At 41.1% G+C, this 15111-nt stretch overlaps 1 protein-coding gene across 3 annotated transcripts in view; it reads left to right on the top strand.

The window, feature by feature from the left end:
* LOC103186265 (eyes absent homolog 1) overlaps positions 1–15111 on the top strand; it is a 92071-nt gene that overhangs the window by 44952 nt on the left and 32008 nt on the right. For all 3 annotated transcript variants that reach the window (XM_007905173.2, XM_007905172.2, XM_007905171.2), the window contains exons 3-6: positions 491–556; positions 2977–3043; positions 4154–4296; positions 5063–5185. In XM_007905173.2, coding sequence (XP_007903364.1) covers positions 491–556; positions 2977–3043; positions 4154–4296; positions 5063–5185 — 399 coding nt within the window. The remainder of the gene's footprint in view (positions 1–490; positions 557–2976; positions 3044–4153; positions 4297–5062; positions 5186–15111) is intronic.

The following is a 15111-nucleotide window of genomic DNA, read 5'->3' as shown; positions in this document are numbered from 1 at the left end:
AATGAATGAAAAATAAAGTACAGCTTCCAAATCCTACGTCGGTTAATAATAATAATAAATAATAATAATAATGATTCACATCGTGAGGACATCTCAAAGTGCTTCGCAGGATTCACTGCAAAGTGTAGAGACCATATTTTTGAGCAAAGTACACCTCATTCAAAGAAAATAAAGACTTAGCTAGGTATCTGTTGGGCCCAGAACTGAAGGCTACAGGAGGAAGATTAGGCTGAGACGGTAACAAGTACAACACCAGGATAATGAGACATGTGTTGTCAGATCGAGGTGGGGTATAATGCATGGAGGGCATCTGGTTAGGGTTGATGAATGGCGATGTAGCAATGTTGTGTAGCCTTATCTGTTGACCTTTGGGGATGAGGAAGTACATGTGTAGACCCTTCTGTCTGGAGATTAAATGCAAGAGGTGGAATCAATGATCGAGCAGATTGAACTTGATGTCATTGATATAATCTCCCATTTTGTTTCACAGACAAATCAGAGTCAATGAGTAGCAGTGAGATTGCCTCCACAGCATTAGAACACTTCCCTGACACAGGTAAGATGACTGCACCACATCGGCCCTCCATTTTAGTTAATGTGTGTGCGCGTGTCGAAATAATAAAATCTATAATAATTTGGTGCAATAAGGTCTGTAACATGATACAGGGGTTGCGATAAAGTCACACACACTGCAGTCGGGTTTCCGCACTTACACTTCAGTTCGGCTCTCTCCAACGATACTGCAGTGCATTTCTCTCCACTATCACATGGCAGCCAGTTGTCTCTCCATCTCTCAAGTGACCAGAGGTCCTGAAATTGTACCTAGTCCTAGCCTCCCCTGCCAGTTTGCCTTGAAATTTCTGATCATGGAAATTGTGTGAGATTTTTAAATTCAGACTTTTCTTCAAGCCAGTTCTCTTTAAGATCTGCAGAAAACCCGACTTCCTGATTCGGATCGTCTTAATTCTTAAAATCTTCAGTCCAAATGGTCAGACGGGTTAAGTCAAGATCGTTTCTGATCAATGCACAGTGACACTGCAGTCACCAGCCAATACTCTGCAGTGATGCAGTTATTGAGCCTCGGAACAGTTACACAGCGGCTAAGCACGATATTAATCGGCAGGGAGTTTCTCGAAAAGATAAATCTCGGCTCGTCCAAAGAGCTGTCAAGACTGGAATTATGCCACGTCTAATTGAACAAATGAAGTTTAGCACAAGAACTAAACACGTTGCAGCTTTATGAATGATCTAGCCGTGACTGACAATCATAGCTCAGTCAGGTGCTTTATCTCACATGATTCAGTCCCCATTGACAGCCTCTGTTTATTGCAGTGTCCCACTCTGTCCATCATCCAGTAAAGGTGATACTGAAGCTCTCATTACAGGGGCTGCTAAGGTTACCGAACACACTGATCACCTCCATATTTTATTCAAAGGCACTCAGCATTATAGCCGGGTGCAGGAGTTGAAAGCAATTACTTTTCCAGTGGTCACCTTCTGAATGAGATCCATTCATTTGGACAACAAAAAAATGCTGATGTGAATTGAAACTGACAGTGAAAGCAAAATATTCTCTAGTGATTCACTGAATGTGGGGCACAGAAGGATTGTTAAACGGCGACACTCTAACATTATGGGGCTTGTAATATTATTTTCAGTCGGATTCCTTCTTACAAATGGCGATGTCTTCCGGTAAGCGGAAGTACATTAGCCTGACCTGCAGGAGCTCTTCCGTGCAATGACAACTTGCAGTTATAAAGCCACCTTTATGCAAGGAAACGTCTCAATGGGCTTCACACAGACAGTGCCAGAATTTACTTCCTGTGTGCATTTCCCAGGGTTCAATAGAATTGCTGAAGATTCCTTGTTCAGGAAAGCCATTAAGATACACTGCAATTTACACCACCTGGCATATGAGGAATTACATTATTGTAAATGTTCTGACATCAAAACATCCCCATTATTTCCCTGCAATTATGTTTCTAACATGATACAACAAACTGAACAAGAAAACACAGGGCTCCATTCATCCGTTACAATTCTCTCCCAATCACCTATCTCATGTAATTCTTCCTCAATTATCCACTGCTACCATTAACCAACTATCTATTCCCTGTAATTGACCCCAACTCTCTGTCATTAACTCGGTCTGTCCATCACTTGTATGTCTGTCTCCCCATTAGCCTCAGCATTCCGCTGACTGTATGTCACCTGTAATTGATCCCATTCTTGAATACAATAAATGACAATATAATTTCCACAAACAATTATGAAGTCACTTTAAAACTAGACTTGAAGAGAATGTATAGAGTGCATGCATTCAAAACACACACCACAGGAAAGACAACAGTTAGGATTCCCACTACTGTAGCTGAACCGGAAGCAGATCTCATAGCAACTTGGACTCTGTTTAAACTTACTGTTGTCCCTCTCCTTCTGTGATTCCTTCTTCACATGCGAGTTTACAGGGTGACTGTCAGCAGGTTATGGTTCCATTAGTGACATCAGAGCTGAGCTTAGTCCTGCCCTGCCTCAGTGTCCACACATGTGTCACTGAATAGAGATCACAGTCAGCAAATCTGGTTGATTTTCCCTGCTTCCTGTTCTGTGGTGTGGAAGCCAAACTGTCGTGCCTTGACTGCTCTTCCAGCTGGAATCAGTTAACACAGCACAGAGCAGGGACAGAATCCACCACCTTCTTGGTCTGTGACTCACGTCACACAGGGCAGCATTGGCCAAATGAACTTTATTTTTTACTCCAGTTTTCAGCCCAGTATGGATCTATAAAGAGCTCACTGCAAAGGTCTGTGGAGTATGATTTGCATTGCTGATCCCAATTCAGTGCAAGAAAAGAAAATGATATTCAAAGCTGTGAGTCGGAACCAATTGTGCTCCAACAGTCTTCATATTGTATTCGTCATCTGTGTTATTGTACATTTGATTTTGTTTGCTCATTGACTGTTTTAAATCCTGCAGCTAATAGCGGTGATATTTTCAGTAAAAGACAAGTACACCAGTATTCGCCCCAGATTTACACATCAAAGTAAGTGCTTTTCTCTTCTACTTGCATTGACCAATCAGATGAATGTACTTTATTGTGCGCAGGTTACGAAAAGGGTTTGAATGAATGGTGTTCAGGTTCGTATTTGCCTTTGGATTGTGTTTCCCACACCCACGACTGTGATCTATAATCCATTTTCTTTTCCAAAAAGGATTTCCTCTCTTTCGTTGCTTGAATATTTGGTTCAGAAGTTTGTGCTGGCCAGCTTATTGCCTAGTCTGCAATGGAGTCTTGCATACCTATCATCTTCGGGGCTGTGTGTGTTTGCTGATCTCACTTGAGGTGCTACAAAATAACTGAATGTCCCTGGACCTGGGGGGAGATATTCAATGTTCTTTGCTATCCGGTTCTTTCCCAACTGGATACCTTGAAGAATAGCTGGAATTCCCGGCTCCACAGTGCAGCACCAGGCAATGAGTTTAGGAGAGAGAAATGATGGAAATAGATGGGACGGCAAAACAAAAGATAAAAATATTTTCTGTCCTTGGTGTTTGTCTGAGGTCTGAAGGCGTCATCTTGGGCAGTTGTTCAAGAACTGACTTGTTGAGAGTGGGAGGCCACTTGTAAACACAGCAATGGGAGGCCTGCACTGTGTGTGAGGGAGTTAGGCCAGCAGCTGCCAATGGCAGGGGATTATTTAGCACCTTGACTGATGAAGTTATAATGGGGTTGTTACGCTCCCTCCTCCTCCTCTTTGAACCAGCCCATCATTTCTCAGCAACACGGTAAGACAATTAAGACACTTTTAAAGAACCCTCCCTCAGTCCAAGCCTGATCCTTGTACACACAGTCTCTCCTCTTCCCCCCCAAGCTGGTCATTTCTCATACTGATATTTACTACAGTCTGAGTCCATTGTTATAATGGTATTAATATCAAGTCACAATTAATACAATTTGCTATTGTCTCCTTTTGTCCCTGTTTTGCATCCAGTCCACCCTGAGCCTTGGCAAACGATGGGAGCTACATATTGAGCCTTGCATATTCAAGCTGCCAACAAATCTAATGCCTTTAACAGGCTTTTACAAGTGTAACACATGTACAGTGAGAGCACGGCTGGTTAATTTGGTGTGATTTTTATTTCTGTGAAATAGATCATACCCTCACATTGTTCCAACGCCAGCGTTCCACGCCATGGCGGCCTATGGACAAGCCCAGTACACAGCGGGGATACAGCAAGCTGCCGCCTATGCTACATATCCTCCACCAAGCCAACCCTATGGACTTCCCTCTTACAGTGAGTACTTACATTGTATCTCCAGTGAGTACACACACAGTGTATCTGTGGTGAGTACACATACAGTATATCTGTGGTGAGTACACATACAGTGTATCTGTGGTGAGTACACACACAGTGTATCTGTGGTGAGTACACACACAGTGTATCTGCAGGGAGTACACACACAGTGTATCTGTGGTGAGTACACACACAGTGTATCTGTGGTGAGTACACACACAGTGTATCTGTGGTGAGTACACACACAGTGTATCTGCAGGGAGTACACACACAGTGTATCTGTGGTGAGTACACACACAGTGTATCTGCAGGGAGTACACATTGTATTGGAAACCGCATTAGAACATTTGTTTGAAGCAATTTGCATTTCCACAAGACAAGCAAGGAAGGAATTCACAACAATAATAAGTGAGAAAGTTCCAATTTACCATCTGACCGTGGAAATCCTCACATAATGAATCTGGATGAGGTATTTCTGTCTGTGGTCTTTGAATTCAATGTTTCAAAGATGAATCAAAGATCTATAGAGATGATGGTAACTAAAGGGTAAAGTCGTTTTATGGTATTACTGGCCTTGAAATGTTAGTTTTATTTCCAGATATTTTCAGTGTTAAATTATGGAGATGAAATTAGGAAGTTGTAGTCACCGTGATATGAGAGCCCGAACCCAAGAAGCAGAGGACAGGTCCTGAACATTGCTGTCACTATAAAGAAGCAGAAATGCTGCTTATATTGATACTGACAATGTTGTGTGCTTTGTGATCAGGCATTAAAACAGAAGATGGGCTGAGCCAGGCTCACTCACCGGGTCAAACAGGATATCTAGGCTACGGTGCTAGTTTCAGCACACCTTCGCCAGGCCAAGCACCTTACAGCTACCAGATGCACGGTGAGTACAGCCTGGGGTTGGCCACTGGGTTGTTTAATAACTAGCGCTGAACTTTCAGTGACTGTATAATGGAATGGGCTCATTAAGTGCCACACAATTGAGCAATTCAGGCAGCGACATGGCTTCTTAATCATTATTTGTAGTCAAGTGGCCTTAGTTTGTGATCAGTCCGCCACTACCCTGCAGTACTAAAAGTTACATCATCACACACGCTGCCAAAACATTAGTATCAGCCTTTTGGGATGACAGCCATACATGCCTTGCCACCTGCTGGGTTATTACTGCAAGAGTTAACACAAAGCAATGAAACATTTCATGGCTAATTGCAAACAGATTAAAACAAACAAGAGTAAGGATGGTTTGGTTTTTCACCTCTAGTCACTCCACTAATACCCAATATAATTGATTTACGGCAATAGATGCCGGACTTTTTTTATAAAGTTTAAAATCTTGAAAGACACTTGTCTTATTTGATATCTGTATGAAAATGTCATTTATCAATCTATGTCACACATTGTCTGTGTCTATGTCTGTGTCTCTCTCTCTCTTTCTCCCTCCAAACATGTGCTCTGGAAATACTGACCCTGAAAGGAATTCACCCTCATTAATTTTCAAAAACGGCTTTCAAGATATGGTGTTAGGTTTTAAAATATTTAAAATCCTTCAACAACTGATAAGATCTAATGTACATGTTTTGCCCAGCTGTTGGTCCAAGGCACAGACACTTTGCCAGCAGTCAGTTTAGTGAAGTGCTAATTAGATATCTGTTTGGCTAATACTCTTTTCAAGCCTTTTAGCCAGGTTGCTTCGTGGATCAAAGTCATAGAGGATGAATAAAGAAATGTTAGTTAAATCCTGATAAATGAATAACTTACTCCACACGCCTAATAATAATCCCTCCAAAACAAAACAATAATAAATTGGTCATGTTCAATCCATGACTGTTTGTGGGACGCTGCTGTGCGCAATTGGCTGCCGCGTTTCACCCACAAATATACGGTCAATTCACTTTACAGTCTATTCTGTAAAGCACTTTGAGACGTCAAGAAGATGTGAAAAGCGCTATATCAAATGCAAGGATTATTATTATTATTATAACTGGCTTTCTGAGTCTTTCTACACTTCCAGTGGGATTATACTTGCACAATGGGATGGGGGAAAGAGATGGAAACAAACAACTTACAGCTCTATCAATACACCGATAGGTAAATGCACAGTGTGCTCTAATTCGTAAACCAGATAAGCGAGTTTAATCCTTGTCTGGGCTAAGTTAACAAATCTAACATTGATGCATACATACATGAGGGAGAAGAGAATAGTAATAATAATCCTTGCATTTGATACAGCGTCTTCGAGACGGCTCAAAGCGCTTCACAAAATATACTGGAAAGTGAATTGGCTGTATATTTTGTGGGTGAAATGAAGCAGCCAATTGCCGACAGCAGCGTCCCACAAACAGCGACCAAATCATCACTATTTAGAATAGAGGGGTGTAGGATAGGGGAATAGGAAAGGTGGGTGGGGATGGGTGAGGGGAGTATAAAAGGCTGGCACCGACTATTTGGCCAGAATGACCTGTTTCAATGCTGTAATGTGTCAGACATTTACTATTGAGTGGGCAGCTTTCCATATTTAATAATAATATTCCTTGCATTTGATATAGTGCTTTTCATGTCTTCTAGACATCTCAAAGCACTTCACAGAATATGCTGTAAAGTAAATTGACTGTATATTTGTGGGCGAACGCGGCAGCCAATTGCACACAGGAGTATCCCACAAATAGTCATGGATTGAAAATGACCAATTTATTATTGTTTTGTTTTGGAGGCATTATTATTAGTTGTGTGGAGTAAGAAAACTTGCCCAAGGTTTCGCCCTGCCTGGAATTAAAGCCAGGTGTCTCGCTTGCAAAGCGAGTGTCTAACCACTGAGCTACAGGACTCCACAAATTTTAGCCTTGATGAAACAGAAGTCAAAAAAGGCTGATGCCATCACAAATTCCATCTCTTCAAACAAAGAAACCTACTAAAACTGGTGTAAATTAATAAAACAGTGTTATAGTACAGTTTTATTTTAATTGGAATGAAATGTTAATAGATCAATGCTGCCCCATATAAAACCTCCAACCTCCCTAATAAATGTAACAAATCAAACATACTCAGTAAACATTTATATCCTAGCAAATCAAGGATCTCAAACAGCAGCTTAAACAGTCACCAGCCGGCTATTGTGGTACAGATCATAGGCTGTCTGGAAAATTCCTCATAAAAAGGCATTAATTCACAGCAATTGCGAAATGGTGGTGCAGAGTAAATTGAGAGAGAAAACCTTTTCTCTGAGTATGAAGCCTGGCTAGGAACCCAACAATCTGCAAGTAACGTTGGCCAAATTGTGAAATCCGTCTTTTTTTCCTCCCTCAGTATTTTGTTCAGAATTGACACCCACACCAACGCGAAAGTAATAATGGCCAACATGCCTCCACAATAGCCGGGTTAAATTAAACTCCCTTTGTGAGAGGCTGCCAAGGCACCAGGTGTGCAATGTCACAGTTAAGCACTTTCTGCTTTTCAATAATAACAGCTTCCAATTGTAAATGAAGGAGTGGAGACACTTTCCAAGGTGCTATTGTGGGTTCAAACCGTTGCGTTAGGGGAGAAAAACAAATTCTGATTTAATTTCACGGCGCCCATAAATAATGTATTTTCCAATAGATTGGCAATAAGGTGCTGGGAGATAAGGAGAATGAAGAACCCGGATTTCGCAATGTGGATCAATTAATATCAATAGACTCTCTGAGGGCTCTGAATAAGCTCTCTGAGACGCTACTCTGTGTAAAGGATGCTATATAAGTGCAAGTTGTTGTTGTAGAACTGGACTCATTTCTATTGGGGAAAACAAGCCAAAGATACAAAGGGAACATGATCCAGATCTTGAACTCAATGAAATGTCTGGGTGATGTGGACATAAGATGGCTGTAGGTACTTAGCTTAGAGAACTTGTCACTTTAGCCCTGCAAGTGCAGTCACATCTTGAATAAAAGGATCTATTGCTTTCTTCCATTTAATATGTTAGAACAGGGAGAACTTGATGCTTAATCTCTATCCATTCATTACCTTTTCTTATGCTTCTATTATACTCATCTGTGACAGAAATGTATCAAGTTCCTTTTATGAAACAAGTCATTAGGCTTAGTAATCATCGGTTGTTTTAATATCCTTGCATAGAATAATAATCACTCACTGCGTTCCATCCAAGGTGAGCAGAGTGGATCATTCCCCACTTATTAACCAGAACCGACAAGAAAAGGAAACTCCAATGTAATGGTTATCTACAAAACAATTTAGGTCCAAAACTTTGACTCATTGCCTCCAGGGATTTGACTCACAGAAGCTCTTACATGAACTCTCAGGCATTGTGTACAAATATGCATGACAGGATATACACCAACATGGCTAGAGTTGCACAATTTGCACACCTGAACAGTTTATTAACTAATCACTGGGTTACACTTTGGGGATTCTTAATGACCAGAGATCTGAGACTCACCGTCTTAACCTCGAGACCAACTGCCTTCGAAGTTTATATTGGAATTTTTAAAAATTCATACATTCGGTCAAAGTTTCCAGCGCCTTGGGATGTCCTCCCGACGTGAAAGGCGCTATATAAATGTAATCTTGTTGTTGTTTGGAAGCTGATTTTCCGCAGTTCTTAAAAAAGGATTGTATGAAACTGTTTCCGAACTCAAACTGAGTTTGAGAACTCCCTGAAACACTGCGCATTCTAAATCTGAAGACAACAGTCCTCGGGCCAAGACTAGGAGAATTCTAGCTGGAGGGTTTCTTCCTAATTTTGATATGGTCTCAAGCCATCGACAGCAGAATTCCCCCAAAAACTTTCAATTTCCTGAACAGTATTTGTAGGTACGATAATGAGCTCCTTCAAGAAACACATTTTTTCATAACTGGCAAAGTGCAGTTGATCTCATCTTGAAGACATTGGATCTTTCATTGATTGATTCTTCCGGCCTTGGTGGCCAAATATAAGGAAGCCGAACTTTTGATCAAGCACTCGGATAAAAGTGGACCCGCGGAGGGAAGTGTTTATGTCTCAGGTTCAAGGGTCATCCTTAATCGCTTCCTTCTTCTGTGTCGTTCTCTTACCCTTGACTCCAATGTTTCAAAAAAAATGTTATCTCGTTAAGTGTTGGCGCAACCAGTTAATCAGCAAAGCAAATGCAATAATTCTTTACTCTAAACATCTTCAGCAACAGGGTCCTCTTTGAGCTGGGAGAATGGGTCGTTCTGGGTTTGCAAAGCTCTGGTCAGCTGTTGTGGAGAGACTATTCCAGTCACAGGCCTCTATAGGGCACCATAAACACCTTTTCAGAACTAGGCAACAGGGCATAATCTCTCTAGATGGAGACGGTCCAAACTCATCCTAAATGCTTCCTTTCACCATTCACCCAGACAGACACACAGACAGACAGACACTCTGACACAGAGTCACAAACGTACATAACAGAGACACACATACACAGAACAACAGCTTACATTTGTATAGCGCCTTTCATGTCGGGAGGACATCTCAATGACAAATGTGTACATGCACTTATATGAGCACATGCAGGCCCACAAACAAGTTAACAAGGTCTCTCACCGAGACAAGTAAGTCAGGTCTGGGGGCTGGGGCTGTGGGGCTGGGGGGTGGTGTTTATACCCAGGCTCGGGCCGACATCTCCAGAGGTACCAGGTCACCTTGTAAAGAGACCTTTACAGCAAATTAACCTCTTGGAAGTCTGGCTGTGGGTCTACTAGGTTAGGGAGGAGAAGACAAGTCTTTCTCATGGGATCCATCAACCTCTCTCAGCAGGACTGTTTCAAACAGCTGAAACCTTCTTGTTTTTTTATGGGGAACCTTTAAGAACTCTACAATGTTGAACTCTGACCCTTGCAAAAAAAAAGTTTTTTTTTCCCCCCTACAAAGCAAAGTTCACATCGGAAAGCAGCTCGCTCCCCATGTGTCAGATCTGCAGATACTTCTGAACTCTCTCTTTTTTTATACATAACTTACAGCAACAGGTAAAGCTCAGCCATATATAATTTAAGAGCAAAGTCGCCATAAACTCCTGTGTCTTCTTGGCCTCTCACTCAACACATGGTTCTCGTTTGGGCCAGTCTGTGAGACTGTGACCGTGGTGCACACAGCACGAGAGCAGCCACTTCCTTCAGTAGAGGTCAACCCTCTCCTTTTTAACAGCGTGATAAAAAATCACTGCAGAAAATCACCCCCATCGGGTTCAGAAAATGTTCAAACAAGCGCAGGCCCATTTTAAATGTAGCAGAAATAATCACCTTTACTGTTCCATTTAGAAACGTGAAACTGTGTCTGTTCCTTTTGAAATGACTCGCCATGGTGCTAAGATACAAAATATGGGAAATGAGAAGCTGGCTGTTCCAGGGCTGAACAATAATAAATAGTAAAAACGTTCTGATGGGTTTTCTATAATGTTGCTTTGCAATGAAAGAGGCCATATCATCGGATGTCCCTCCAAAAGCGTTCCACGAGAATAAAAAACCATCAAACTTCAGTGAAGATTCATATTATTATTTAGCCGTCTGTTTGTTTCAGTCTTTCAATATGCAGAAAGCGGAAGAATCTCGACAGGATTATGAATGGCCTGTTTTTATTTGCCTCCTCAATAGTCCCAGTATCTTGCCTCTGTTTCCTTCATTGACTGATAGCTAGCTGTCTTTACAGTTAGAGATACCTTGATGTACTCCACTCACCCCCCACCACCCCCAGCAACACTTTCCTCTCAAGAGATAATGGGGACAACCTTAGAGATTGCCACAAGAGCAGTGTCGTTACCAACACTAATAGTCTGGAGTGAATGGTATTTGAGGAACTTGGTGATTCAGAATAATGGACATTGGTGAGTTGCTTGGAGGCTGCTCAATCCTTTAGATGGTGGATCCAGTTGTAGCACTGGATCTTAGATTCTCAAAGGAGTGTCCTCTGTGCATTTTTCCCCAGACTCCCATAAACACCCTCTTATTTGGGCTGCAAATTCACCCCACTTCTTGCTCTGGCCACCAAACATAAAAAAAACAGAGATCCTGCAGACCCAGTCATGCACTTTCCCAGATTAAGCTTGATTATTGGAGTTGAGGAACGCCCCCCCCCCCCCCCCTACCCAACCCACCTGTAATGGCCAGCCTCTCCCCCACCACCCCGGCTTCCCTCACCGCCTCACACAGGAAGCAGGAAGAAAATAACAAATTGTTTCCCTTCACAACCCTGTCCCTTGACAGTGCTGAGAGTGAGTGATGTGGGCAGGAGTGAGCCAGGATAACACTCCTTTTATGTGAATGGAGGGCACTGTCGATACCAGAATGTACCATATACTTGAAACATTTGATTTCTTTCCAATGTGGTCTGAAATGTGGACAAAGTTCATTCCATTGGGGGATAATATTTGGCAACTAGACATTTTACTTTTCCTGCAGTTAATTAATACTCAAATTCCTGGATCATGGAATTATCTGAAACTCCCACAGCATAAGGCAGGGTGTCATGTTGAGGTAGTCATATGAGTAAAGGAGAGTATCACGTTGCTTCTGTGCAGGTAATAAACTTTTAACATTCAGATTCCTGTTTAGTGCAGGTTGCCTTAAGCAGTATCCTCCCATTGACAGTCTTAATAAAGAGTGATGGATTCTATATGAGTGACATTGTTGAGAGTAAAAAATTCCTGCCTCCTTTGTTTCCAGGCTCAAAGATACAAGGGCTTTTTGTTTAGGTATTAGTTATGAAGATTTTGCCTTACAGCAACAACGCTACACACCTTTCCTGTGCCCTCCATTCAGAAGAAAAGGGATCAGTTATTTTTGCGTGCGATAGTTCGAGACAAAACAGGTCCTTTGGAACCTGTGGAGAAAGCATTATAATCCTCGTAATAATAATCCTTACATTTGATACAGTGCCTTATCACATCTTTTGTGGGCGAAAACACCAAAGACCCAATTGAGGCTTCTTATAGGGCTCGGTCTTACTGTCACCCCAAACACATGCTGCTGTATTCACAAGAACAGCCCAGTCAGTGAGGTTTTCACAGCTGTCCCTCATCCCTTTATTCAAGAAACTTTAAATAAAACAAGCAGGCAAACCGAGGGGGAAAAGCCACCAAATAAATGGCGCTGGAATGCGTCGGCTCCCTGCTGGATTCCCGCTCTGTGGAGAGGACAGGTACTGACCAGGGAATACAATTGCTTGTCATAAAGCCTTGGGCTGGACACAATGCCATCCATCTCTGCTCTTTGCTGCTCTCAGCCCCGCTGAGATTTTAATGGCGTTTTTTGTGTCTTGTCTACACACGGCGATGGAACACACAACACGCAATTTAGCACCTTCAGCTTGGCGTCTGCAGCTCTCACTAAATACAGAGAAATACCAGATCATTGCAAGCATTCGCTTACAAATACTGTCACTGCACTTTACAGAAAAGCCTGTGAAGCGCTTTGAGAATAATCTCCGACGTGATAAGGCGCTACATCAAATCGCTTAAAAGACATTTGTAGTGATGTGATATCAGGGAACAGGCATGAAGGTTTCTAGCCCAGTTCTAATTATGACATAAACGTAATAATAATAATTATCGAGAGAGAGAGAAGCTCTCATAATAACAGCACAATCTATTACTATCCATTATTACAAAAATAAGATTTTGAAGAAAAACTTTGATCCGAAATGCTGAATATACCAAGTGTCAGACACAGGAGACCACATATTGTCCATCATGTCCAGCCCTCGTCATAACAATGTAGCTTAAACAAGACCAAAGACAAGGACATTCTGTTTCTCCCCCTTCCCTTCACCTCCCAGAGTAGCTGAAGTGGTGAACTGGCTATTTTTAATGCAATAAAATATTTTGTTTAAATGATCCGTGCAGATGACTTCTCTGGGGGAATGTGGGCCTCGAGGAATTAGTGACACCAACAGCACGAGGGGAATAGGTCAACACCAATAAAAATGCACTCATTAACCGAGTTATGATTCAACCTTAAAACTGTGCGTTTTATCTCACATAACCCATCCCATGAGGCACAATAACTCCTTGATTCAGATTCCCCAATGGCACCATTAACATGGAATGATATTGAATGTTACACCATGGAAACAGGCCATTTGGCCCAACCAGTCCATGTCTGGTGTTTATTCTCCACATGAGCCAAACTATTCGAATTAATGAAATGATTGTTTTGTAAAGTGACGAGAGATCTGGATTGAAATACTGTTAAAATTCATCATCGCTGGGTTTATATCCGTTTCACTTTTATTTTGAAATAGTTAATGTATTGTCCTGATCTACCATTAAACTGCAGGGCCACACTTTTGGACAGCCAGGGCCTTAATGTATTTATAAATCTCTTATCTATAGATGACCCCAGGCATCCAGCCATCTGTAATGCTGTTCCATCTGTCATCTGCTCTTTGTAAATCCACCCCCATCTGTTAACTTTTTTTCAATCTTCCATTTTTACGTATTATTACATTGTCTATGTGAACGTAATCTCAGCCAATCGAATCCCAGAAAATGTATTCCCAGTCAATCCAATCCTAGCAGTAATCATGCAAATCATGCAAATCTGTCCCAACACTAAATATTTATCTGTCTGACATTCCTTCATCTGACATCTATATATCTCTGCTTCTGGCAATCTATGAATGTCACTGTTTGTACCAAATATAGCTATTATTTTATCTGACTCAAAACTGTACAAAAAATATATGTAAATCTATTAGTTAATCAGTAATCTGTTACATATGTACTTGTGCTGAACAAACCGTTTGTCAATCTATGAATTTGTCTGTTCATCTATTAGAGTAATCACGCCATCTGTCCCACCATAAATCTATATGCAGTACCTGTATATTTGTCAGGCTATAACCATGTGGCAACATCTATAATCTGTCTGTATACATTTCCATCTGTCTATCATCTCTGCATTTGACATCTGTCCTGTAAACCTGTGCCTGTGTTAATCAACATCTCGCCATCTGCCAATCTCAAACTATACATCTGTTCACTGTCCATCTGTCAATCTATCAATATAAAAATGAGTCCATCAGTAAAGCTACCAGTGTAAATTTATGAATCAAATTACAAATACATTCATCTGTAAACTTGACAACCTCTTCCTCAATACATTTCTCCAATAGACAATGTATGCAAATGCCTATAAATCTGTCTATAAATTGAGTGATCTATTAATCAATTAATTCCTCTATTTGTCAACATATCCACCTGTTTTACGATCAACCTCTAAAGAGCCCCACTCGTGAAGCCATAAATCTATTTGTGAATCTATCAACCTATTTATATGCGCTTAACATATCTTTACATCTCTCCATTTGTCAACCTGTCAATATATTAATGTATAAATCTCTCAGTCTATAAATCTGCCCATTTGTCCATGTGTAATCCTGTCCATCTGTAAATCTGTTAATTTATTCATCTGTACACTGTATCATTTCTCTGTGGATTTTTAAATGCAAACATCCATCTGCCCACTTGTCAATCACTTCTCTATTTGCCTTATGTCCTCATGTAAAACTGTCAATCTATCAATGTGTCTACCTTCTTGCTTCATAAATATGCATGTCTGTCCACCTGAAATCCAATCTGCAAATCTGTCCTCCTGGATTCATATTAATATTTTGCATTCATTTTATATGTCAACTGCTTTCTCCCTACTATACACGGGTCTCTCACTTTATAAGTCTACCCACCCTTCGTGGATCAGTGTATCAGTTAGTCAATCGATCAGTCAATCGATCAGTCAATTGATCAATCAATCAATCCACCTATAAATCTATCAATTTATCAATCTATTAATCTGCCAAAATCAAATGTAATTTGAAATTAT

Source organism: Callorhinchus milii, unplaced genomic scaffold (assembly GCF_018977255.1).
Source record: "Callorhinchus milii isolate IMCB2004 unplaced genomic scaffold, IMCB_Cmil_1.0 Scaffold18, whole genome shotgun sequence".
Classification (NCBI taxonomy): Eukaryota; Metazoa; Chordata; class Chondrichthyes; order Chimaeriformes; family Callorhinchidae; genus Callorhinchus; species Callorhinchus milii.
Note: the sequence above shows the minus strand (reverse complement) of the source record. Positions and strands in the feature narration are given on the sequence as shown.